General features: G+C 37.2%; 4 protein-coding genes and 1 long non-coding RNA gene across 7 annotated transcripts; 1 reads left to right on the top strand and 4 right to left on the bottom strand.

Moving 5' to 3' along the window:
• Positions 1 to 1323: 1323 nt before the first annotated feature.
• Positions 1324 to 5463, bottom strand: LOC113724859 (acyl-CoA-binding domain-containing protein 1). The gene is made up of 6 exons (XM_072073267.1): positions 4501 to 5463; positions 3283 to 3388; positions 3092 to 3198; positions 2594 to 2685; positions 2175 to 2272; positions 1324 to 1635 (listed from the first exon to the last, which is right to left on the bottom strand). Exons 1-6 carry the CDS (start codon positions 5034 to 5036, stop codon positions 1456 to 1458), a joined length of 1119 nt encoding a protein of 372 aa, XP_071929368.1. The 5' UTR covers positions 5037 to 5463; the 3' UTR covers positions 1324 to 1455.
• A 3712-nt stretch (positions 5464 to 9175) lies between these two features.
• LOC113724858 (glucan endo-1,3-beta-glucosidase-like) lies at positions 9176 to 11359 on the bottom strand. 2 transcript variants are annotated; one of them, XM_072073264.1, is made up of 5 exons: positions 11091 to 11359; positions 10872 to 10975; positions 9999 to 10775; positions 9590 to 9905; positions 9176 to 9483 (listed from the first exon to the last, which is right to left on the bottom strand). In XM_072073264.1, exons 1-5 carry the CDS (start codon positions 11152 to 11154, stop codon positions 9461 to 9463), a joined length of 1284 nt encoding a protein of 427 aa, XP_071929365.1. In that variant the 5' UTR covers positions 11155 to 11359; the 3' UTR covers positions 9176 to 9460. The 2 variants fall into 2 exon arrangements, with proteins under 2 accessions (XP_071929365.1, XP_071929364.1); XM_072073263.1 differs by having other exon boundaries at positions 9999 to 10975; positions 11091 to 11358.
• A 252-nt stretch (positions 11360 to 11611) lies between these two features.
• LOC113728256 (thylakoid lumenal 17.4 kDa protein, chloroplastic) lies at positions 11612 to 13226 on the bottom strand. Its single transcript, XM_072073266.1, has 4 exons — positions 13067 to 13226; positions 12807 to 12943; positions 12225 to 12474; positions 11612 to 12023 (listed from the first exon to the last, which is right to left on the bottom strand). Exons 1-4 carry the CDS (start codon positions 13170 to 13172, stop codon positions 11800 to 11802), a joined length of 717 nt encoding a protein of 238 aa, XP_071929367.1. The 5' UTR covers positions 13173 to 13226; the 3' UTR covers positions 11612 to 11799.
• A 1512-nt stretch (positions 13227 to 14738) lies between these two features.
• LOC113724857 (uncharacterized) lies at positions 14739 to 18087 on the top strand. The gene is made up of 2 exons (XR_003457204.2): positions 14739 to 15270; positions 17684 to 18087. It is a non-coding gene; the product is annotated as an uncharacterized lncRNA (long non-coding RNA).
• An 829-nt stretch (positions 18088 to 18916) lies between these two features.
• Positions 18917 to 24426, bottom strand: LOC113724856 (uncharacterized). 2 transcript variants are annotated; one of them, XM_072073262.1, is made up of 8 exons: positions 23901 to 24426; positions 21952 to 23240; positions 21765 to 21855; positions 21465 to 21565; positions 21315 to 21366; positions 20768 to 20847; positions 20571 to 20664; positions 18917 to 20408 (listed from the first exon to the last, which is right to left on the bottom strand). In XM_072073262.1, the coding sequence occupies exons 2-8, from the start codon at positions 23146 to 23148 to the stop codon at positions 19876 to 19878; spliced, it is 2148 nt and encodes a 715-aa protein (XP_071929363.1). In that variant the 5' UTR covers positions 23149 to 23240; positions 23901 to 24426; the 3' UTR covers positions 18917 to 19875. The 2 variants fall into 2 exon arrangements, with proteins under 2 accessions (XP_071929363.1, XP_071929362.1); XM_072073261.1 differs by having other exon boundaries at positions 21465 to 21622; positions 23901 to 24423.
• Positions 24427 to 25719: the final 1293 nt, after the last annotated feature.

Genomic DNA, 25719 nt, shown 5'->3' with positions numbered 1-25719 from the left:
TAATTTTCGTTTATGTTTCAAATTAGTTCAAACCATAAGGGACTTTTTCGTATGTTAGCTTAACTATAGGGATTTTTTTTTGTATTAAAAGAAGGAAATTCCTTTTTTCGTTGCTTAATTCAATGTTTAAATGCACTTAACCCCCTACACTTTTATGCTTTATTTGTGCCTTATCCTCCTCAACTCATTAAATAAACAATTTGCCTCTCTTTGATATTTGAAGGCAAAAAATACCTTTACTCTCTTATTTTGTTTCTTTTTTGTTTACCCATTCTATAGTTTTTTCTTTTCCACTTCTTTCTTTTATTTTTTATTTTTTATACTATTTTTTCACTTTTCTCATATCACTATTTTGTTTCACTTCCTATCAGTGTTACTAATTTATATGCTTATTATAATATTATAATTACCTTTTACTTATAATTTCATTCTTGTTTTATTTATTTATACTATTAAAAATTTAAGACAAATTGGATGGCGTAAAAAAATTATAACCATTACACTATTTAAAAAGATACTAGCAAACAAAAACTTTAAATTACTTAATATTTAAAAGTATTTCCCAAAAAAGGTAACTAATAATTTTATTTGCTTTTTTTTAATGTAAAGTTGATTAACCATTATATTATTACAATCTAAATTTGTTACTATTGACATTAAAATTTATTTTATTCTAAGCTCTAAACATATTTATTAAAGTAATATGTGAAATAGTTTATATGCGTAGATAACATATATTTTGTCATAGCATAGACTTTATCATCATTAATACTTCCAGTAACAAAAGATAGAAATAAATAGAGAATAAGTTTAAAGATTGCAATTAATATATAGATAATAATGGCAAAGACAAGAAAGTAGTCAATTATATGAGAGAAGTGAGAAAATTTTAAAGACAAGGGACAAGTAGAAAAGGAGCAAAAAAAGGAGGAAAAAGAAATAAAAAATAATTAATATGAGAGGAGTTCTTTTGTTCTAAAATTAAAAAAAAAAGGACAAAATGCCTATTTATTGAGTTAAGAGGATAAAGTACAACTAAGAGTAAAGTTTAAGTGGATTCCATACTTTTAACCCTCAATATTATTTCAGTATTTCTTTTTTCCTTGCAAGTGTAGAATATCTAACATCTTTATCAGCCATAGGAATGGGGAAAGTAAGTTCAAGTTCAATCCCAGCAAGATTTATGGCTGCTGTTAACTCAGTTTTTGGATAGAGCATAAAACCTAGAGTTCAAAACAAATGGAACATCTATAGTTAATAAAATTCATTCAAGCCAAAATGCTAAAATCAAATCAAATAATGCAAACTAAAGCCAATGAGAAATAAAAAAGAATGCAACTTCCAAATGGACATAGCATATGTTAAAGATGACCTTTTAAGAGGTAAACCTAATAATTATGTATAGCATGTACAATGTTAAAATTTCAATCAGTGGAATATAACACCGAAAAATCCTCAGTCAGTCACACTAGCTGATTGCTGCATCCAAGGCCAGTTCAATTCACAAAGATCGGCAGGAGAATTGCCATCATTGTCCTTTATTTCTATATCAGCTTTATGTTTCACTAGGAATTCTGCAAGAGTTGCTCTTTCACATACAGCAGCATAATGTAATGCTGTTTGACCATCATTGTCCTGCAGTAGAAAGGACAAAAACTTGAGCAAGCAATGAAACATCAGTAATTATAAAAGGGTTAAAAGTGAAAATAGCTGTTTTCAAATCAGCTGCAACCTTCGCAAATAGTCCTAAGATGAGAATCATCGGAAATGGGGAAAAAAATAAAAGTGCATGCCAAATCATCTCAATGTTGGCCTCTTCTTACATTTTTTTCGGCCAAGCATCAGGAACAGAATGAAAAGGCCAGCACCTTACGCCTCTCCCCACACAGAAAAGAACAAAAATAAAAATAAATAAAAAGAACAAAAAAGGGGGGAGGGATTGAAAATCGAATAACTTCTAATTCCTAATAAAGAAGCGAAAGCAAAGGTCTTTATCATCTAAACACAAGGTATAACCAGATATTAAAGTCATAGCCAGGCTCCATTGGTCAAAAAAAGAGCTAAAGGATTTCGCTTAATCCCCCAAAACAATGTGGTATGGTTATTACATGAAAGGTCAAAACATGAAGAAAATACATAACAGAAGTTCAAAGTATATCAAGGTAGTCTTTCACCTTTGCATTTATATCAGCACCTTTGCTTAGAAGCAATTCTGTGACATTCAGATGACCACGATCCACGGCCCAGTGTAACGGCGCCCTACCCTCACTATCTGCAATTATTTTAATGAAACTGCATGATATCACAGTGAAACATGAAAACACACTAGGATTCTTACTTCGTATTGTGAAATGCATCAGATTTCAATGTTTGCCATTCATTTCAAGGACCATCAAGTAACTGGTGCAATATTGGCAAATGAAAACATATTTTCCCCATTCATTGCTCATTCTTCCAGGTAAAATCCAGAAGTATATAGTCCATCGGTAAAGGGTTCTTGAAAACTAGTTTAAAAAACTTTTATTACCCAAATTACAAGTTCATAACATCACAAAAAAAATTCTAATCTTCAAGACAGAAGTAAAAAACCAACCCTTTGCATTTACTGGAAAACCATTTTCAATGCACTGAAGTAAATTCCCTGCATCTCCTTCTCTTGCAAAAGCGTGTATTGCATCCAATTTTCTGCAAAGAACGTAGCAATCCTTCAGACTACAATTCAAAGTTTGTTCAAAGAACAATTATCCTTGAATCATATGCACTACACGAAGTGCAACAAGAACAATTAGAAACTGCTTAAATGCCGATGCTGTTTGATGAAAGCATCGCAGAAGGGGGGTGAAGGGAAAGTGCCACAGATAATCACAATTGGAACCTCAAACACGAAGCAATCAAATTAAATGACAATCATGTTGTAAACTAAATATCATGTTGCATCTTGAAACTATATCAGTAACCTCTAAAAGGTAAATTGTGAAAGCCCTTCACCATTTCAACAAAGCCTAAAGATTTGTATTCAATTCAGATAAAGAAAATCAAGTTCAAGTCTTCAAATTGGAACCTTCAAATCTAACATATGTAGAAATCTTACAGGTCATTTCCAGGTTCATCCTCATAAGTAAAAGTACTGAAAACAGGTCCCATCGGTCCTCTGGATCCTGCACTTGACGCACCACTAGACTCTTTACCTTGCTTCTTCTGTCATTAACCATGTGTAACAATAAGGACTAGCACCCCCAAAAAAAAAATATGCCCAGTAATTTAGACAGTTTAAACACTTACAGTAGCTGTATTGGTAATCCAAGAAGGATACAATTCAGTAACAATCTCAATGTACTTCTGCATTGCTTCTTCAGGGGGCATAGCACCCAATTTCTGCCATGCTTGCCTAGCGAACACGAGATTTTGTTCTCACTTATCAGAATTGAGATATTCATCCCAAACAGAAGAATAACTGATAGACATCACATAATAAACAATCATCTATCTCACAAGCTTATCATCATCATATGTTGAAAAAAAAAACCCAAAAAGTGTCTTAATGAGTACATTCCTAGACAAATGCATCCATCTGAAATTTAGACCAAAAAGCACAAAGAACAACAAAGACCAAGGAGAGCATTTTCAACAGGAAAACCAAATACAATCACACACTGGTCACTAGTAGTATAATCAAAGCTAATAGCACTCTCTATTATCTTTCACATTCTAAAGATCACTCAATAACCAGTCTTGCCTCTCATTCTTATCTCATATATAAAAGATGAGTCCAGATTCCCCGTGCACATATGACAAGACACTCCCAAATTTTGAAGGTGGTGAAAACAATTTGATCAACCACCCCGACAAGGTATTCTCAAACACATTAACCCAAGTTACAAACAAGGCTATTCTCATAACATCAAACCAAGTTACGAGGGAAACCATGTATTTACTTCAGAGTGACTTGCAAGCAAAGGTAAAAATGGATGACTAGCATGATATACAAAGGAATGAAGTTCGAAGCTGACAACCTCACAATCCAAACAGACAATTGATGAAATTTTACTTGCATGAGAAATTTCTTATTAGAGAATACTTCATTTAAATTTATTACAAGTGGAGGATAATATGATTTCTAGACGATATGCTTTGAATAACGGGGCTAGGCAATTCTCATTCATTGACCAATGGAAGGATTAGAAAGAAGATATATATATATATATATATAACTAGCCTTGCAATGGCCATAAAAGCCACAATGTGAGAGTAATTTATCTGGTAGAGAAATTAAAAACCAATTCTTGATTGGCCACAACATTCCAGCAAAGCTTCAATTATAAAACTATCTGCACAAGAATTGAACCAACCAGCCACTTGAATAGTACAAAAATCACACCGAATCAACCACAATAAGATCGTAGAAAGAGTACAGTAACAGTTTGCTCATCCACAAATGCATTGCAAAAGTGTTCCTAGTGTGTGTGTGAGAGAGAGAGAGAAGCTGAAAAGGAGCATTACCACTTGGCACGGGCAGTCATCTTGAGAGGCGACGGCTGAGGGGTGCTGCAGGGTCCCTCAGTGGCAATCTTATACAGGCCGTAGAGCTGCAGCTGCACATCATTCGAGACTTTCTGTGATGACCTATCCGCAGCGGTTGCGGCCACAAACGCGGTTGCCGCACTAAAAGCCTCATCCAATTCGGTACTCTCAACGCCCTCCCAATCACTATCACTATCACTACCACTAGTATAAGTATCGTCCCCACCAGGAGTAATAACTGAGCCGCTCTCCTTGGCGACAGCGGCAGCAATGTCCTTTTCTGTATCGGCAATCAACGGCTTCTTCTCTTCGAAAACCCTAGAATCTGATTCTGAAATTTCCCGTTCGATCGCGGCGGCTGAGGGTTTCGATTGGGATTCTTCGGTCGGATCGCCACGGACGACCCGGAGATTTTCTTCTCGGAAAGCGAAAATTACAGCGAAGAGCTTCGCAAGCAGAAAGGAGAAGATTACGCCAAAGAAAACAGATTGAATAAATTGTTGCCATTCAGCCATTGCGTAACCGAATGATCTCAAGGAAAGGGGGGACAATTTTAGATACTGGAAAAACTTTTATCGAAACCCTAGCAGAAAAACGAAGCTGTAGACGAAGAATTTTATTCGCTGCTTATCCTATATATATATTTAAGATATCAGTAGTGAACTCGTGGGACTGGGCAGTATGTAGAAATCGAAACAAAAGCAAGAAGAAAGATGCCGCCACTGCCTCAACCTTGACAGTCGCTGTCGTAGACGTAGATGTTCGTTCGACGGAGATGTATCATCGTTCTTCGAGTAAATTACTCTTTCTACTGCAGTCAAAAAGTGTCGCACTCCCTAATGTTCACAGCGTCAATCAACAAATAATAGCGCAAGTTCTTAAGTGCGAGTTTAAAATTGGGAGGCAGAGATTTGGCTCATCCGCTTCTAAATTCCCAAATTTGAAAACCTTGGGGATTTTTCACCTTATATTATTTATTTACTTTTGCTTTACCAATCACCAATTCACCGCCTCGAGGCAGAAGGGACATGATATAGTTTTTGTTTTCAATGAAAAATTTACAAAAACAAAAATGATAGGCTAAATCAGGTATTCCCCCCCTCCTCTCTAAGGATCAAATAGCAAATTATCTACAAATTGCCTCCTATCGACGGCCACTAGGCAAGCGTCTGTTTCTAGCAAAAAACAATTATGCCCTCTTTGTTAGACGTTAATGTTAGATGATGATCGCTTTTCTTTTCTCCTTCTTCTCCATCTTCTTTTCACATTATGTATGGATTCCTTTTTACTCCATCGGCTAGGATTTACAAATTTTAATAGTAATGTATCAAAGAATTTATTTTTATGGTTTAACATATTATATTTTCTCATTAACAATTTCTTTTGATGGGTTATTTAGTTATGTAGAATATTTAACTATCACAAATTATTGTATGAAACAAGAGTGCATACATAATTAAAAAAACCTAAAGTAGTTTCTATTTTTCTTTAACAAATTCTTGTTGTGTTTCAATTATTGATGAAAATTTTGATGGTGCACTAGTATGCATTAATTATTAATAAGATGTTTATTAAGGTGCACTAATTGTTAATAAAAATAGAAATTACATAAAGTACTATTGTTAAATAGTTTTAGTTTCTTATAGTAATTTGTGATAATTACCAAGGAGATCGGTCGATGTCTGGCTATGGATGCTACAGAATTCCCATCTCTTAGGCTGGTGCCTAATTAGGTGCTAGGACTTCGGATTTTTATTCTCTATAACTTGTGTAACGGTCTCTTTTTTAGTTTTGAAATAAATAAATCATTAAAAAAAACTGTTAATAAGCATCAAGAAGAAAAGTAGATGAAGAAAAAAGAGTAAAATATTTATACTAAATATTAAATATTCTTAGTACCAAATAATGCATAACGATAATTTGTTAATAAACTAGGAGTTACTTAGAATAAATATATACTTTTTTTAAATTCTTGTGCTAATTAATTTTTTTTTCATAAGACAGTCTTTAGTACATTATTATGAAAATTTATATTTTATAATAGGAAAGAAATTCAAACAATAATAAGGAAAACTACATGAAGAAATTGAAAAAGTCAAATGGTCATTGGACAATATTCTAACAATGAGGGCATAATTATACTTTTGCTATCCAAATACATTGGACTATTATTAGCATTAGCAGGTAATTTGTAGGTTTCAAGAACATAAGAGGCGATGTGCTACTAACACCTAATTACAAGGGGGCAAAATGTATTTAAGCCTAAAAATGACAATATTGACTTTATATACGGAATAGAACTTTGCGCATGAGGTAAACCGTATCTTACTCATTTTGGATACAACCGATCTTCTGTCTCATTTTCTGTGCCACTCTCTATGCTACTTTTTATTATATTACTATTTCTCATTCATAAACATCATGTTTTAGTTCTTATTTGTTTTCTTAAGATCCAATAACTATTAATTGAGTAAAAAATAGATACAACGTTTCAAAAAATTAATATATAATAGAAAATTAAAAAATATAACAAAAATTTCATAAAAAATCTTATGTTTTATGCATTTTGATTTTTTGTGTTCATTAAATTTTGTGTTTTACTCAATTAATAGTTATTAGATCTTAAAAGAAAATAAGAACTAAAACATGATGTTTATGAATGAGAAATAGCAATATAATAAAAAGTGGGACAGAAGATCCGTTACGCATTTTGGATGATTCCATTTTAATAGAAAATGAGCAAAATAATAATAATGATGATGATAAACGTCTCCATGTTGCCCTAGAAATTTCCATTTTCCTCTCAATTCTGAAAGTACGTTTGGTCCTGTTGATTGGTTTGATACGTTCGGCTACTGTTTGCAGGGTTTTCCATTTCTGGATTGGATTCTCTCTCTGTTTTTTTTTAAGGGCGGGCCGGGGAGAGCTAATTTCTTAGAATATTCGTATAAAAAAAACATCCGCTAAATGAAACTCTGACACACTTTATTTCTCATTCTATACCTGTCATGCTGACTCAGCACGGCAGCAAAAATAAATTTCTCATCCACAGTCTGACAGCATAAAATTCAGTATGGGTCAGAGGGGTCAGTCGCAACCGTGCTGACTGTGCACGGCTGCCTGACGCAGATGTCGGCCGCAGCTGTGCACAATCAGCACGGCTGCGGCTGACATTTCTGTCCCCTTGCAGCCGCTGTCGGCTGACTTCGGCAAAAAAAAAAAAAAAAAAAGAAAAAGCTAGGGGTTTGGTGGTTCCGTCTATGGTGGAAAGCTGTTTTTACTCATCTGTGCATGTGTATGGTGGGAAGAGCAAACGAAATTTGGCCAAGATATCATTGCGGGGCCGGGCAAGAGCTAGCTATTAAATGAACTACTGGATACCAAGTAGAAGCGGTTGATTATGTGGTCCCCTTCTATTTCAACGAGAAATAAAAAGCAAACCCCTCAATAACTTATGGGCACTTGTTTGCATCCAAAAATTGGCATCAGTTAGGAAGCAACTCCTAAGCCAAATTGGCGAAGGACAAAATTTGAAGGGCAATTTTGGTAATTTAAAAGCCCATAAATGTATTTAAGCAATTAGAGCAAAAATGTGATTAAGCAATTAGAGCAAAAATTAAAAGTTTTTCCCTATGGATAAAATTGAAAGTTTAGAAAATGATATTAAAAACTTTCTTTATGGTATAAACTTTTAATATCATTTTCTAAACTTTCAATTTTATCCTTAGAGAAAAACTTTTAATTTTTGCTCTAATTTCTTAATCACATTTTGCCAATATAACTACCCTAAGTATTGTAATTACCAAATTACAATAACCTTATGAACCAAAATTCTTCAATAAATTATTGTTAAAAATAAAATTTTTATAAAATTAATTCCTTTTAATTATTTATGTATATAATTACTCATCTACGCAAACTAACAATTAAATTTAATCCTTAAGATTGGAGTACACATAAACACATTTATGGGCTTTTAACTTACCAAAATTGCCCTTCAAATTTTGTCCTTCGCCAATTTGGCCTGAGAGCTGTTCTTCGACTGATTCCAATTTTTGGATGCAAACAAGTGCCCATAAATTGTTGAGGGGCTTGTTTTTTATTTTTTGTTGAAATAGAAGGGGACTACATAATCAACCATTTTTACCTACTTGGTGTCCAATAGTTCATTTAATAGCTAGCTCTTGTCCGGTCTCACAATGATATCTTGGCCCAAATTTCGTTTGCTCTTCCCGCGCATGCACAGATGAGTCAGTTTTCCACCATAGACAGAACCACCAAACCCCTAGCTTTTTTTTTTTTTTTTTTCCCCGAAGTCAGCCGACAGCGGCTACAAGGGAACAGTAAGTGTCAGCCGCAGCCGTGCTGACTGTGCACGGCTACGGCCGACATCTGCGTCAGGCAGCCATGCACAGTTAGCACGGCTGCGACTGACACCTCTGCCCCCTACTGAATTTTAGGCTGTCAGATTGCAAATGGAAAATTCATTTTTGCTGCTGTGTAGGTATAGAATGAGAAATAAAGTGTGTCAGAGCTTCATTTGGCCGATGTTTTTTTTTAGACGAATATTCTAAGAAGGGGAGTAAGAAAGACAACTTGCACAAATAAACATTCTGGATTATACGAATATTCTGGATTAGATGGTCTCTTCGTATGCTGAACTTATTCAAGTTTGCAGACTTGTTGCAGTGGAAAAGCTTGTGGATAGTGGATACAACAAATCGTTAGGACTGCATAGCCTACAAATAACTCAAAAATTTGGTACATAAAATTTTTCTTGCTTAATGGAGAATTCCTCTTAAATTTTGAAGTCTATATACTATTCTACCACTATTACTCGTTATCCTCACATTACAGTGCTCATATGACATTTCTTGCTTCACAGCTCTGAGCAACAGAATTTAGCAGTCAAGCATCCGTGAATCCCAGTTTCTTCTTTTCAGTATTTGCAGCTCCCATAACCTGAAATTTGAATAGAAATAGATTACACAAGTTAAAACTATGATAATGCATCACTAAGAACAAAATGAGGGTTGAAACTTGATCTATGGTTGCAAAATCAACATACTTGGATCTAATTTGGTGATGGCTCCAGTTCCTCCGAAGTCACAGGCGTAGTCATTCCTTCCCGTAGCTTGATAATATGCATTCATGGCATAGGCTGCATGACCTCGAACAGTGTTGGGAAGATAGCATGCTCCGCCCTCTTGGATTGGTTTGCAGTCCATCCCCAATCCACATACATAATCAAGATTCTTCTGCAATGCATCTTCTTTAGCTCCTGTCTTCGGCAGACACCATCGTTTTGCCCCAGAAGCCGGGATTGGACTGGGATTGACTGGTACAGCTTGTGGGGTTGGGTAGGAAGGGAAATTCGCTTTAGCCTGCCAGAGCCAATTTTACAAACCAATCAAGCAAATGAATACAACTACGAACAAATATCTAGCACTATGGTGATTATCAGCAGCTGCAGCTACCGTTGGGCGGAGAATTCCAATGTCATATACTGGAGTCATATCTGGCTGGAAGAGGCCAAAATTTCTCTCGCAAGTTGGCCCTGGCTTTAAATCCTCATTAAAAAGAGCAAAAATGTACGTCTCAAATGTTCTGTTCGGCATGAGGGGTGTCCCAACCCCAGATGTTACATGCTGCATGAGCTTTCTGTTGTATTCAGCTGCCGTATCGGCATCAACGCCAACTTGCCCTGCATCTCCTTTTGAGGGCCAGCCTGTTTCAGCTATGACAATCTCGAGATCAGAAAAGTCCAGGAGCTTTAGTGCTGAGAAAACTGCATCTAATTGGCCATCTAGCATGTTTGTGTAGGTAAACTTTGTGTCGTCATCAAAAGCGCCTGAATTGGGCCTAAATAGTGCATAATCTAGAGTGTCCGCAGAGCAGCCAAAGAATGGATATGGGTTCACTAGAAAAGGTGAATCCGTGGCTCTCAGGAAGCTTAGCAATGGCTTGAGCACATGAGTATCATAACCTTGCCGAAATTCCCCACTGGACGGTGGGCTTGAGCTCGAAAGAATACCTAGGGAATGTGGAGTTGAAACTTTAATACGATGGTCTAAAGACTCAGCAACAAGGGCAGTGTGGAGCGTCTGCATTGCAGGGACAAGACTGGTTATCAACAATTTGCTAGCACTGGAAATTACTTCATTCCCTACAAGAATCCGGACTATGTTGGTGGCAGGAAAATGAGGTGTAATGTTGGCTGTGACCCACTGTTGTGCAAAACTGAGATTTGTAAGCTGTGGAATTTCATTATTGGGGACAGTTAATGTAATGGCAATACCAGTGTGAGCAAATGCTTCTAAAATTTCAGGGTTGGCATCAAAAAGCCTCACACGATTGATAATGGTGTTTTCGAGGAGAAAATGTGCAACTTCTGCTGGCGGAGGTAGGTTGTCGGCCACCGTGCCATAGTTAACACCAACAGTTCCTTCAATTCCTAATTGCAACAATAAAAACATTAATATGTTTAGTTCTCTATTTAGGAAACAGAGTCTCTTTATCACCTATATAAACCCTGAATCCTGCGGATTGCAGATAGATTTAAGGCATACCTTGAATATTTACTGAGGCAACAAGCAAAAGTGCGCTAATGACATGAACGAGAGTGGTGCCCATGTTCTTCTCCGTCACTCTGAATAGTACGTAGGTGATGATTTATGGTGTGATTTGTGGGAGACGCAGATTAGGCATAGTTGAATGGAAGATTACTTCTGGAGATTGGGATTCTTTGCTTTCTGGCTGTGTGCTTCATGAAGCATAAATGCTGGAGTGTGTTCGGAGAAAAAGAATAATATTTGATGGACCAGCTTTTACTTTTAGAAAGAACTGCGAATCTACATCCTTCCTTGGATCTGTAGCCTACTAAAGCAGAATTCGATTTTCTTCGTGGTCATTTGTTTTTGTCTTTTTTGTTCTATACATATAATTTTTTGAAAATTTTCTCCATAGAAAAACTTGCAGCTTAATTGACATTTGAAGCTTAATAGTACTAAGCTTGTCTTCCCCCAAAACCATCTATCTCCTGGCAACATTTGCAGCATAACTGACATTAGAAACTGACAACAAACAAAGCTTATGAAAACTGAGATGTTTTGCCTACATTGGCTATAACAAATCTGTACGAAAACGAGGACACAATAATCTGCAATTTGAGGTGCATTACATTATAAATTCTCATAAATACAAAAATTGCAGTTTACATCATTAGTCTTAGAGAGAAAATTGGATCAGAAGCGGAAGCGATGGAAAACAAGGCCGGAGTCATCGGCACCCCAAAGTAGCTCTCCCATCCTCGCTGATAGTTTTATTTGTGCAAAGCTTCTGAAGGTCGATGTATCCTATGATAGTATCATCGAAAACTGCATCTTGAAGTTGAGCTTCGTCAAAGGTGGATCCAGATAGTACAGTATTCTTGAATAAAGCTCCCTGGAGGTTGGCTTTCCCAAAGTTGACTCGGTCCAGAACTGCATTGGAGAAGTCTGTACCTGCAGATACACCTTAGAAGAATTAGTCTGATCTCAAGCTCAAAAAGAATGACGCTTTCCTCACTTTAACCAAGCCAAATACGATGGCTTCTCGCCTTTACAATCGATTCCCAAAGTTGATCAGGTTTTTAAGTAACGCTAGTACTAATTTTGAGGCCGAAATTGAAAAAAGGAAAAAGAGAAAAGAAACGGCGGAAGTACCCTTAAAGCTTGCTCCAACGGCATAAGCCTTGGTCATGACGACTTCAGTCATGTCAGCCCCATCAAATTTAGCGTCGGACAGGAGCGCCGCAGCGAGAGATTTGCCCTTGAGGTTGGACTTGTCATTCGCGTAATCACAAAAGCGGAGATCGAGTGGCTTGTCATACACACCATTTGCTTGACCAATGGTGTTGCCAACAAATGCACGCTCACACCTGTTGGGCTCTGTTGACAGCGGCGGCAACCTTATCTGCATACGAGTATATCACTATTCACTACTCCTGCTATATACTTAATCATATCGCTCAGGCTGTGCCTCTTTTATATCAACAGCAGTCAAAAAGTATTCCATCATCATCAAGTTTTATACGTGTGTGGTGCACAACAACAGGCTAGCCACAAGATCAATTGTTAGTTACACGAGATTCTGTCTTGAGACTAAAAAAAAGAATGCTAAATATATTGATATGGCAACGCCCAAAGATCGATGATGCAAGATTTTGGGCTCAAATTAATCTCCAAATGGACCTGAAATTGGAAAAGGGAAAGGAAGATGAGATTGGTTGGCGGAAATTAACCTACATTTGCCCCGATGACGGGTGAGGCAGCAGTCACTGCCCAAGCAGCAAGGACGCCACAAGCTACGCTTCTTAGTTCCTTGAAGCGGGATACATTTTCCTTAGGTTGTACTTGTTCGGGATCGTCGTCTCTTCTTGAAGCTGCCCAGATTACATTGATTAAGATCAAACATTAATTTCTGGCAGTTCAAGTAGTTGTCAGATTAAAAGGGAGAGAAAAAAATAAATAAAGAAAGATTAGTAGAGGTTCTTGACTTCTTGTACCAGAAAATCTAAGAGAAGAACGATGGTGTCTTGTTGAGAGGGAATTTCTTCCAGTGGCAGAGAAGACTTTCTGCGACATAGGAGTTGAGTTTGAAAGGGTTGCCATTTTTGTGAATCACTGGTGTTTGTTCTTCAGTTTGTCAGCGACTTATCCATCCAGACTGACTGGATTGACCATTTCATACGTACACGTATTTTCCTTGTGACGTGGCATGCACATTAATCGACCCCGTAATCTGCTTCGGATAAAAACGGCTCCGGTGGAGTAGAAGCATGTGGGTCAAGGCAGCTCAAGGAGGAGGTGTTTGATGTGCTTTGCTTCATAATTTGGGCTATGCATGGTTTAGAACATTCCAACACTTAAATTAAAGTTCGCAATTCACACTTCAATCAGAAATTTTACCAAATGGTCTCTAAGTCATACCAGTTGATGTTCAATTATCCCCTTTCTCCTCCCCACTCCCTAAATTTTACTTATCCATTGCTTAAAAAAATGAAAAAAATTTTATGGGGCATTTTATTCTGAATCATTTAATTTATGGATAATTGTAGAAACCTCCCACGAGTAAATTTAAAAAAAAGAAATCATTTAATTTAGGGATAATTAAATATTTTTTAAAAAATAAATGCCCATAAAGAGCCAATACTTTACTCATCTAATGGATGAAAATCATAAAGAATTAATACTTTATATGCCATTTCTTTTTTTAAAAATATTTAATTTATATTAAATAGATAACCTACCGATTTCCTTTTTGTAAGAATATTACCGTAACACTTTTTGAATTTTACTTACAAACATTGATATATTTATCATAAATTAAATGTTTGAAAGTAAAATACCCATAAAGAGCCGGTATTTTAAATAGGTAATGCGTATTTGCCTATAAATTACACCCCTTAAAGTTTATTAATTGTTAATTGATTTGTAGTATTTTGTCATTCATTGGACATGAGACACACTAAATTGGAAAGGATTAGTAAGTTCAGGGGAGGTCAGTGCAAGTGTCAGAAATCTCAGGGGAGGTTTCTACAATTATCCCTTTTAGTCATGTAGTAATTTGTTGGGAGACTTTTAAAATTATAGGATTGAATACTTTTATTTAATATAGATATACTATGTTGCTTTTTTCCTTTTAAATCTAATTATTTTTTTCCCTATGTATGAGAGGATTATACACAAACCTCGTTCAATAGGTTAAGTGATCATCGAGTAACCAAACAAGCTTAGGGTGCGAAATGAAATTTCATTCAAACCGTCACATACAATTAGAATTAGCCAAAATTATAAATGGATTGGTTACCCTTACCGGTCTATGACCAACGTGGTTTGGATAAATAGGGTAGACAATATATACTATCGAATTGTTGGAAAAATATGATAAACGATAAAAAAAAAAAAAAAAAGTAGGTCCGATGTTAATTTTCTTTTTATCAAATAGTGATACAATTCAAGTAGTACGAAATAATTTAACGAAATTAATAATTGATTGCCTTATTTTTAGTGTACTGCATCCCAAATTGTATCCCCTGTCTTAAATGCTTTCCCTATTTAATAATTTTAATTTTGCTTACCTTAGAAAAATGTTGTAATTAACTTATTAACTAATCCTACCACTAATTGCACTCAGACTTTATGGTGTGTTTTCCTTCAAGAAAAAAAAAAAAAAAAAAACTTTATCGTGTGTGGACCTCCAGCACCGCCTTCGTGTTAATGACCAATATCTCCTCCTGGAATCCTGACTTTCTCGATTAGCTATTCCTCCTCGTTCTTTTCTCTCCCAGATTCAACGAGCAGCTCCAGCTCCCCTTCTTTCCTATCCTCCAGTCCTAGGGCTTGAATTCTTTGTCGATCGATCTATCTATCTTTCATCCATCTCTCTCTATCTCTCGATTATTATGGAGAATTCGCCCTACGAGAAGCTGGACGGCCTGGCCAGGTGGTTCGGGATGAGCGTGGCTTCCGCATTCTTCGCGTCGCTTGAACGATGCTCCTGCGTTAACCTCAATACCTCTGAGTCCGACGACGAGGACGAAGAAGAGGCTAAGGACCGCCCTCTCATGTTCACCAATCTCCGGTCCTTCGGCGCCGACTCGTCCGTCTCGCCGTCCACCGTCAATCATACTAATAGCCAGCCTCCCTCCGTCGATACCCTCCCTGTCTGATCAATTTTGTAATTGATCTATCAATTCAAGACTGATGGGTAAAAGATTTTTGCTTTGTAAAATGTTCCTGTCGTGATGTTATTTTATGAATTGGAGGAAGAAATAAAGTACAAATCTTTGGTCTTGGGGAAGACCCAAAAAAAAAAGAATTTATTTTTATCCTTTAGGGGTTGGATATTATGAACTCTTCAATTTCTTTTCTTTCCTATTAATTAGGGCCTATAAATATTTTGTTAATGCTAGCTTTCGATGGGCGTTGTAGTTCATTGATTCAGGAGAAAGAAAATTTAATCTTTTGCAATCTGTTTGAAATTTGAAGAAAACTCTTTTATCGTGGGTTTCTTTTGTCGACTTGATCCCAATTGCCTTATTTGGATGTTCTTTGGTTTCATTGATTGTTATTTTTCTTTCTCAAAGAGAAAATGGAAATAAGAAATAGGGTTTGCATATGAGATTATCTTTGAAGTGGTTTATTACAATGATGCTCAGTCGTAAACTAGTGTCGTGGTGTATGGAATGCTGATATATATTTAGGGTATGTAAAGTATTAGAAGCAATAGCAAAGTAGTAGGAATTGAACCTGCATCGCTAGATGATAAGGCTCAGTTTTATGATCATGAGATGAAGATCTTTTGAATCTTGCAGTTGTTTGAACTGCAAATGCAACAAAGTCATTGTTGTGCATTCTGATGTTCTTCAGTTCCCTACAAAATATTGGTAGGATAAGCAACAATTGAGGCGTAGTAAAGACATCGTGTAAATTAAAAGATATCTTAATTGGGGTAATAGATCTCCGGTTTTTGTCCCTTTTTTCCCTCTTTTGAAGAGGTAGTATTGCAATAGCAACTGAGGTAAATGGAGGAATAAGGTGTTCAAGTATACCACTTTTTAAATCTAATAAGTAGTGATATATAATGAAATTAAAATAAAATCTCTAGTTGCTACTTAATGTCATCTATATGAGGGCGAGATTATCTGATTTGGAAAAAAAGAAAAGAAAAAAAAAGAAGTATGATTCTCTTCATAGCATTATGTTCAGCATTTTTTGGTTCAAAAATGAAAAGCCTTTACGAGATTTCTTGAGCTAAGTTTACACTTATTCACATTTCACATTTTGAATGGCTTTTTCCTCAACAGTTTGTCATCTCGTATTTGGAATGGACACATTCCTTGGCTGGTACGTGAGGCAAATGAAAGGTCATTTTGAAGGGTCATGACAAGTTTTGCCACAACTAGCTTGTGAGAATGTTAGAAATGAAAGTGTAGTACCCAACTTATATGCATTGCTGTCTCTAGCTCGTTAAAAAACTGCTGAATTTGTGCTTATTTTTGGAGCAATGCTAACAATAACTTATTGAAAGCCAATGGCTTTGAAATGCCACCATGCTAAAGACTACAGAGAGATTGATGAGTGCTTTTCAAGATAATTGGTGGTAAGTCCGGAAATTTCCTTTAGGTAGAGACTTGTGCTGACGCTTGAAGTTTCTAGGGAATTTTGGTTGCAGTCCAGAATCGTACTTGTGCGCATAACTGATAACAAGTTGGGTTCTAATAATTCGTTTGTTAAAAATATTCTTTATCTACTTTTATTCTCAGCTAAGATAAGAGGTCCTCACATTCGAGATTGAGAGTGAAGGACCTTAAGTATTTCAGTAGGGAAATATTGGATGGTAGATGCACAGACAATGGTAACTGGTCAGTTTTGCCACTGCTCATGCTGTTGCAGTTTACCAATAATGCCTACCAGGGGAACAGGTGGTTATTAATATCAAGATGGTGGCTGATTTTATGATTGTATCCGAATTGTAACTGGTTTTGGTCAATTTTGCATTATTGTTTTTGCTTGTCAGCTTCGTACATAAAAACTTGCTACCATTTCTCTGGCTTCTTAGTTGCTCATGGATGCTGCATTCCTGGTTTCAATGGTGGATTGAATGGGGTTGGATATCTTTCTAAATGAGAATTTTCTTTGCAAAAGTTGCTGTCGGACCATCTATCTTATTATTTCCGAGGTGCTAAGTTGGTGCGATCTTTTATGGACTTCATTATAATAACCAGAGCTGTATGGATATCTGAATCTGGATACTATGATACATAAAATGATCTTGCTAGTTAGGATTTGGCTTTCTTTTGCGTTTTTCCCGATGTGATCTGTGATTTTTTCATTTAAAATTTCAAAATCTGAAAGTTGCCAGCCTCTGAAGGGAGTATAAGGCATTTTTACCCCGCCATGTAAAAACACATTCTTTTGTAACATTGTATAGAAGTACAGATTCAAATATTTGTGGTTGTATTGATGTACTTTTTCTAGCCTTCCTTGCCTTTTGTTGCTCACTGTTTGGGTACCTCACTTGTTTTACTGAAGAAAACAAGTGAAATTGATGCGATTGCATTTTATCCTTGCCTCCACAACATTGCACAAGTGTTGTAACTCACCTCCCTATCTTGCAGACTTGGAAAACGGAAGGCTGGATTTCTTAGGTGAAGAATCAATAGGTTTCTTGTTTTGATTAAGAGGATGAGCTTAGAAGGTGAATTAGGTATCCAAATTCTGAATAAATGTTTCTATTGTTTCGATCCTGCCATATACCTTTTGACAATGGTATTCAAGCAGGCTATACAGAGAAAGTAGTTCTTTTTGTCCACAAAAATAACGGATTTTGTGGCTGTTGGTGATTTTGCACGGTTAATATGGGAACTAGTCCGGTATGTCAAACAAGAACCTTGTGCAGCCTCTTTGAATTTTATTGTGTTTTTGAATTTTTCCAATATTATCTGTTGCCTATAGGTATCCTTTTGCGCAAAATGTAATCAGTAGTGTTTTTAATGAATCCTGGGTCAATTTGGATGCTCGAGCTTTTGCTAGTTTTTAATAGATAGTTTTTATCCAACCTTGTCTATAGTAACTTCAAAAAATTCGCAAAGTTCCTAAAATACACACCTCATAACACTCAAAAAACATACATCTCTCTCTCTCTCTCTCTTCTGCCACCATCCTTTCACCTCAGCCCATATGACGCCACCCTCCCGTCAATGCCGTCCTTCCTCCCCTTTTGTTGTCTTTTTTCCCTCTCAGCCTATCGGATTTGGTGATGCCGCCTGGCTATTATTGTATTGCTGGGCAATGAATGAGAATATCAATTTTTGTTATGAAATTGGGCCCTTAACATTTGGAGCTCACTAGAAAATAGAAGTTATTAGTAGTTATAAAATTGGTTTGGTGACACGGTCGTGTGGATGAGCTGGAGTTGTTCCGTATTCCAAATTGTCGCGAACTTCCTTCACAGAAGAATACAAAGCCTGCGTATCTTTGAAAGGGATCTCCACGGTTTCACCGCTTTCTGCACACAGTACAAGTTGCACGACCCCTCCGCGGTCGTGTTTATCTTCAAGCGCAAGCAAATTATGGACCGATCTCCGCACAGAAACAGCACGAAGATAGAGCAGGCGCTCGAGGACAAAGAGAAGTTACACCAATGTTGTCGAGATGGTGCAACATCATCCACTCCAATTACTGCTCCCCCTCGGACCATTCTACCAGCAGATCCTTGAACCTAAGCACCACTTTCTTGTGCGTACACGGTCACGTGACATGCGCACGGCAGCATTGCACACCAGCTTGCACACAGTGTGAAATGCAAGGCGAACCCTACCGTTGTTGAGTACAGTAGTAGCATGATCCAATGAACCGAAAAAAACTGTGGCCCTCTCTCTTGTATTATTGGTAGTAATAATAATAATGTGGAAGGATGCGACTGTGAGATACCAACCGTTTACATCCAAAACAGAAATTGATGAAGAAAAATAATGGCCTGTACAAGGAAAAAAAAAAAGGGGGGGGAGAAGCTAATAATTGAATTACAAATATGTTAGAAGACATCACACTTCATGTCGTCATGTTAGTGCGAACAGAGTAGTAGTCCACGAGCAAAGCAGGGACCTCCGACAGATATCTGGGCAGCAGCAAATCAAAGTCGAGAAATCGAGAGCCCTTATCCCACTGTCATTTCCCAAAAATCTATAGCACGACCCAAGTGGAAATGGCCCACGCCTCTCAAGAGTCCCGGCTAAAAGCTCCCCTAGTCCCTCAAACCCCACCCTCAGCTGGGATGAAATGGCAGACACAAACTATTTCAATTATTCAGACCCAGCCAACGAACCCATGAAAAGATGACGCTCCCCACTAGTTTTCCCCCCAACAATTTCTAACCACCAGCTCTGCCAGCCCATGGCACATTCCAGAGAACAAATGGAAGAGGTTGTGTAAGGACCCACTGGATCCTCCATCAGACGGATATGCAGATTGACACACGACTCCCATCTTTTTCTTTTTAATGGCCCAACCCATATGAACTCCTCTCCTCTCCTCTCCTCTCCTCCCAAATAATAAATCGAAGAATCCTAAAACCAATCTCTCTCAACAGGGCAGATGCAGTAAATTGAACAGAGTGTACAAATTGAACACCTCACCAAGCGTCAATTATGTACCCGGAAAAATCCCAACGGCCCCATCGGACACCAATTCTCAGGTCAAATATCCCTCTGCAATAACTGGAATGCAGTCAGCGAGTTTTATGATGCCAAAATCGACATTTATTCCGTCAGATCAAAGAGGGGATCCCTAAGCCAGTGGTGGACATTTGTCAAAGAGGAATTGGCAATCCATAATTGTGAAATGATCTGATTCGACCATCCCAGCCTGCAGCAACAATTACCATGCCCCAGGCATGGGAGCCGGATGAACTCTGGAAAGCAGTCTTGAGAAACTTGTATTGAGATTTACTCAGAAGAGAAGCGACCACCTGAGAGCCTGAAGCAGGAAGCTTTTCCTCTGGCCAAGTTGCTGAACCCCTGGGTATGGACTCTAAGAAGAACTCGTGACCCAAAGACAAACAAGTAGGAGAGAGAGGCAGTTTGTCAGTTGAATTCCGATCAATTCCAGACAATTGCTGCATATCATCTGAATCCCCTCGTTTGAGCCCAAACCAAGGAATTGCAACCGAGGCATCACCTGAGAAGCACTCAAAAGCTCTTACATTTTTTGGCTGAGATGGAGATGTGTCGTCTAGATTAAAGGAATTCCACATATATACATTAGAGTCCTCAGATGCAGAGATAATGTGTTTCCCATCTGAGGTGCAAGAAGCAGAGATCTGGTTTCCTGAGCTTCGTGAGCCTAAAAAGAAAGAGAGAGAGAGAAAGAGTAAACACTACAAACCGTGACATCTAAAAAAAAAAAATGAATGACAAGCTTTAAAGTCAGGTTTCACACAAGAATTGAACATAATCATTTCAACAACATTATCTGACACAAACCAGGAAAAATGCAAGCAAATACCTCTGTATTTCCTGATCACATTACTGCCGCTAAGGATTCTGACTTGAGAGTCCGCACAGGTAACAATTACTTTGCTCGGGTCTTTCGGGAAGAACTGCAGATAAATAACAGTAGATAAAGAGAAGTGTACTTTTGTATCCAAGAGAGATAAAATGCAATCCGAAACAGCATCAAAACCAGCTAGTGATGTATGATACCTGAAAACTGGTTATCCTTTTGCAAGGAGACTTCTTTTTAGTGGCTAAACACGTCTGTGCTTCCACCTGCAGGCGATCACCTAATACAAGACATGCATCCACGGGTTGTTTTTAACCAGAGAATTAACCTAGGGCATACACATGCTACACATTGAAGATTAATTGCTGCAAAGCCTTTTAACTCAGTGCTAAACAACAATACACTAAAAAGGGAAAATGGATACAACTTCTGAACCTAGACTTATGAAGATTTCATACTGGCACAGAACATTGAAATTTAATTATGGTATATCTGTTTCATGTCAGTGGCACCAGGAAGAGAAAATATCGTCAAATTTTTCCATTTTAAAGCCAAACGTTTTTGGAAATCAGCAACTTAGTACTGCCTAAAACCACACAAGAAGTTGAAGCAGAGAAGGTTACAGCTATCGACCAAGTACCTTTCCTAGAGGTTAACATTATACACCCCCATGCATACAAAAACCAATACCATCCTAGAAAAGAACACGGAATGCCAACTATTGACAAAAACCAGAAAAAGAGTTACCTGCTACATTGAAAAAGCGACAGGTGCCAGTCATTGAGCCTATGATCCCTCCCTGCATGGCAAACAAAGAAATGTTGACAAAATTCATTAATTTCTGTCACAGTACATTTTCCTCCCAAACAAAAGGGGGAAAACATCAGGATTACTGACCTGCCCATCAGGGCGATAACAAACTGCAGTAATGATGTCCTTTACATCACTCCAATCAACAACTCTTTGAACACTAATTTCCCAAATTCGAACTTTGCCATCTATCGCACCAGTAACAAAGTAATCATTGTTTACAGGATTAAATTGAGCGCATGTCACTGCATCACATCAAAATGGAAAATAACAAAGGTGTACTTCAGACATTACAATCACAGCACATCCAAATTGACCAATATACAGCTCCAGCAACCAATATTTATGTATGAAATTGACATGGAGATAAACCAGCAAGCTTCATACCATAATCACTATGTGGAAAGACTTTCAGGCACTGATTGCATCCAACTTTCCATAAGCGAACAGTTTTATCAACAGAGGAGGAAAGCAAACACTACAAGAACAGAAATACATGAGAAAATCATGGATTATCCACAAAAGTTTAACCCATAGGAGATTCTTCTTACTAGTTGGCATATGATAAACTCACATTATTCTTCGACCATGAGAGATCCAAGACCTCCGCTGTGTGACCTCGGAACACATGCAACGGTTCCTCCAGAATTCGAAAAACCTTTGGTGGAAAGATAATACAAGCAGAGTCTGAGGTCTTTCTGATACTCTTCAATTTACTGATTTTCTCTTTATCAGCCATTAGAGGTGCAAGTTCAGAGAGATGACTAATTGTGAAGTACAAACACGATGGATCTATATCCGGGATATCGGTTTCATTAGCTCTCTCATCTTCCACAACTTGCCAAACTCGAACAATCTTATCTTCTCCCGCACTTGCTAAATATTGTCCGTCAAGGCTGAATTTCATGGTTAAGATTGATCCCTCATGGGCCTGGATATCTTGCGCCTTGAACAGAGCAGAAAGCTCCTTCAATTTTTTCCTATTGCTCCGAACCTTAACCCTTTGGATCTTAGCTGCTCCAGTGGAGTTGGAGCCGTTATTTCCCCTGTTCTCAGCATGTCCAGGCTGACTCGTCATGCAAGTCATAGAGCGTATTCTGCGCAACCACCGACTCTTGAACCTGTCCATAATCGCAGCATTGTTCCCATTACTCTCCATTTCTCTTGCCACAAAGTGCTGATCCACAGATTGTGCATGATATGTGTTCTCATCCCCTTCAGTTGTCCGTAAATGGTTTAAGCCCACAACTCGAGTTTGACTCAGCTGAACATTCTCCGCCAGTTCATTGGTATTGCCCTCTCTTCTGCCGTCCGAAGTCCAGCCTCTCATAAAACTCTCATTCGTGCCCAATTCTCTAAGCGAGTCCAAAGCATCTGTGGACCAACTCGACACACTAGATCTGCTTGAAGAAAATTCATCTTCAAAATTTGAGTTTCTCAAAACCGCCCCAGTCTTCTCCAGGACCCTATCAATTTGCCCTCTACAGACATCCATATCACCATATTGGGTTATACAATCATCTCCCGGTAGCCTATCTAAATTTACACCCATCCACCTAAGGAATTTCCTTCGGCGCTCCCTAACACTTCGGGGACTTCTCATCCAGACATCATACTGAAAGCTAATGGACTCCCAATTCTCAAAACCAGAGTCAAAATCGTGACTTCTGGAGCAACCTAGACCTGACTCCGAAACTGATGCAATGCTTTCCTGAGCATCAAAGAATCGATATTCGTTATCGTCTTCGTAGTCACTAGTGAAGCTACCCATGATTCCTTGAGTTCAACCCATGAAACCCCACCTCAAGAAACCGACTTATTAATCCTTACGGCAATGTGCAAACTGTCCTCCAACATAGCGACCTACAAAACAAACCAACACAAACACATAAATAAAATATACCACCATGTACGACTGGCATAAACAACAGACAAGTAACACTACCACCAAGATCAGTAAAAGAGAAGATTAAATAATAATAGTCCTACTTAGCGACCAACTTTTGCTTCAAAACAATACTACCAATCCCTACGGCACCCAAATTTTATACTAATAAACAATAGATCCAACATGGATCCCAATCCGCAACCGCTGAACTTGGTCTTCCCCGACAACTGATAAACTTCCTAAAACAGAAACAACAGAAAGCAAAATACTTGCATAGGAATATGAGCCCTAGTTTCCAGCAAAGCAAATATATTAGTGTGTTAACATAACCCAGACACACTTAGTCCAAAAAGTAAAAAATAAAAATTTGCTGAATAGATAGAGAGCCCATCATCAGGATGACGGCTGCAAGGACGTTAAACTGAATAGAGAGAGTTTAAGCGATGCAGACATACAATCATGAAACATACTTCAGTTTTTTTTTTTTTTTTTTTAAATATATATATTTGCATTTTATAATATACCATAAAAACACACAACAGGTACATGAATGAAATCTTATCAACCCGGTGGAATAAAAGAAAAACTCAAATTTTAAGCGACTAAAAAGAGGGAGGAAAAAGAGATTCGCTCACATGGGTTTGGATTATGCAAATGGGATTGAAGAGAAAGGCATCTGCGTTAAAATGAGTTCATGAAATCAGAGTTTTTCCGAAGCCGATAAAATGCATTTATTCATCTACTACTAGTATTTATAGTATTTTGATTCCCCTTCTCTCTCTCTCTCTCTCTCTCCCTCTCCCTCTCTCTCCAAAGGGAGGGGAAGCAACAGCCAACAAGGAGGAGTGACAATTAAAAGAAGGGGAAAATGGGAAAGGGACACAGAGTAATTAAAGGGGAGAGGCGGGGCTGAAACTGTGAAAAATTCATTATTGTTACTGCGCGATGCTGGTCCTACTGGCAGTAATGTTAAAATATAACGAAACAGAAACGGAAAAAAAAATAAAAATTTAAAGATCCCTTGATATTCGCGAATATATTGGATGGCTCGAGAAACGAGATGTAGACTAGAGGAGGGCAGCCGCGGTGGTGGTGGTGGTTGTGGTGGTTGTAGTCGAAGTGGTTGATATGCAAGGTACTGCTCGTGTCCCTGTGGCCATTTTAAGCTAATTATTATGAGATTGTGTTGGTTGGATTCTTAAAATCTTTCCTTAAAAACTTGTGACAGTCAAAGTCGCTCCTGAATATATATACAATCATAGTAACAAGAAAATCTACTATTAAAATGGTAAAGCTTCATTTGGGCACTGTTTGGATTGAAGAAAAGGAAATAAGAGAACTCTAATTAAAAAAAAAAAAAAAAAGAGAGAGAGAGAGAAGAAATGAGAGTTTGGAAATTGAGTTAATCCATCTTGTTTGGATCATCGAATGAAAGGAAAGAAAATTTCTCACCACATTAAATTCCACCATAAATATAAACAAAATTTCTTATAAATACATATATAAAAGTCATATTTTAAAAGTTTAACACAAGTTCTTGTTTTTTCAACTCACAAAGACATATCGATTTGTATGTCTCCTGGATTTGTGAAGAACAACCAAATTATGAGATGGAATGCTACAAATGATCCAATTGTAATTATGCCAATTTAGTGACAATGGAGCCAACAACTGTTCCCTCCAAGATTACCTCAGTCGCAATGGATGTGTTGTCTTCCTTTTTATCCTACTCCTTGTTGTACCTTATGTTATGTGGCCGTATATCATTTATAAAATTTTCATTTAACTATCTATTTTCATCATTTATAAACATCCCATTATAAATTTTTTTAAGTTCTAATAACTACTATTAGGATTTAAAAAAAGGGTATAATACAACATGTTAAGGCACTGTTTATTTTGAGGAAATGGAAGGGAAAGGAAATAGAGTGATAAAATTTTTGATGTTGGCTTTTGAGGAAGTAAAGGAAAGGATGGGGAGGGAAAGACAGGAATAAGATATAGTTTTTTTTTTTTTTTGTCAGCCTATTTTTTTGTCCAAAAGTGGGTGAAAATGGAGAAGAAAGACATCAAGATTAATCAAAAGTTTAGAATTCCTGAAAAAATCTATCACGTGTTTATAACTTAGATTTTTAAATTATGGACGAATAAATTATGTAGACACTTATGATTCTGGAAAATTGGCCTTAATAGTTACTGCATATAAATAAAAAATGAGAAAATATAAAGCATGTCTTTGTAATTCCGAGATGTTATTACGGGAAATGTTATTTGCACTTTATGTTTTGTTAATTGTACCCCCACTATTTATTTATCATGTAATTTAATAAATAAAAAATATATGATAAAAATGGTAGTGGGAGTGTGATTAACAAAAGTTGGAATACAAATAACATTTCCCAAAACTGCAATCATTCCTGTCCTTAATTCTTATAATGCACCTCAGACAGTCTA

Source organism: Coffea arabica, chromosome 2c, assembly GCF_036785885.1.
Source record: "Coffea arabica cultivar ET-39 chromosome 2c, Coffea Arabica ET-39 HiFi, whole genome shotgun sequence".
Lineage (NCBI taxonomy): Eukaryota > Viridiplantae > Streptophyta > Magnoliopsida > Gentianales > Rubiaceae > Coffea > Coffea arabica.
Note: the sequence above shows the minus strand (reverse complement) of the source record. Positions and strands in the feature narration are given on the sequence as shown.

Coding starts and splice junctions, on each gene's coding strand:
- LOC113728256 (XM_072073266.1), bottom strand. CDS start 13,172: ATGGCAACCCTTTCAAACTCAACTCCTATGTCGCAGAAAGTCTTCTCT. Junction 12,944..13,066: donor TTCTTCTCTTAGATTTTCTG/GTACAAGAAGTC, acceptor TAATCTGGGCAG/CTTCAAGAAGAGACGACGAT. Junction 12,024..12,224: donor CGTTGGAGCAAGCTTTAAGG/GTACTTCCGCCG, acceptor GTGTATCTGCAG/GTACAGACTTCTCCAATGCA.
- LOC113724856 (XM_072073261.1), bottom strand. CDS start 23,148: ATGGGTAGCTTCACTAGTGACTACGAAGACGATAACGAATATCGATTC. Junction 21,367..21,464: donor GTTATCGCCCTGATGGGCAG/GTCAGTAATCCT, acceptor TTTGCCATGCAG/GGAGGGATCATAGGCTCAAT. Junction 20,665..20,767: donor AAAGGATAACCAGTTTTCAG/GTATCATACATC, acceptor ATTTATCTGCAG/TTCTTCCCGAAAGACCCGAG.
- LOC113724859 (XM_072073267.1), bottom strand. CDS start 5,036: ATGGCTGAATGGCAACAATTTATTCAATCTGTTTTCTTTGGCGTAATC. Junction 3,199..3,282: donor GGATTACCAATACAGCTACT/GTAAGTGTTTAA, acceptor GGTTAATGACAG/AAGAAGCAAGGTAAAGAGTC. Junction 2,273..2,593: donor TTTTCCAGTAAATGCAAAGG/GTTGGTTTTTTA, acceptor AAATAATTGCAG/ATAGTGAGGGTAGGGCGCCG.
- LOC113724858 (XM_072073263.1), bottom strand. CDS start 11,154: ATGGGCACCACTCTCGTTCATGTCATTAGCGCACTTTTGCTTGTTGCC. Junction 9,906..9,998: donor TTGGAATTCTCCGCCCAACG/GTAGCTGCAGCT, acceptor TGGCTCTGGCAG/GCTAAAGCGAATTTCCCTTC. Junction 9,484..9,589: donor CATCACCAAATTAGATCCAA/GTATGTTGATTT, acceptor TTCAAATTTCAG/GTTATGGGAGCTGCAAATAC.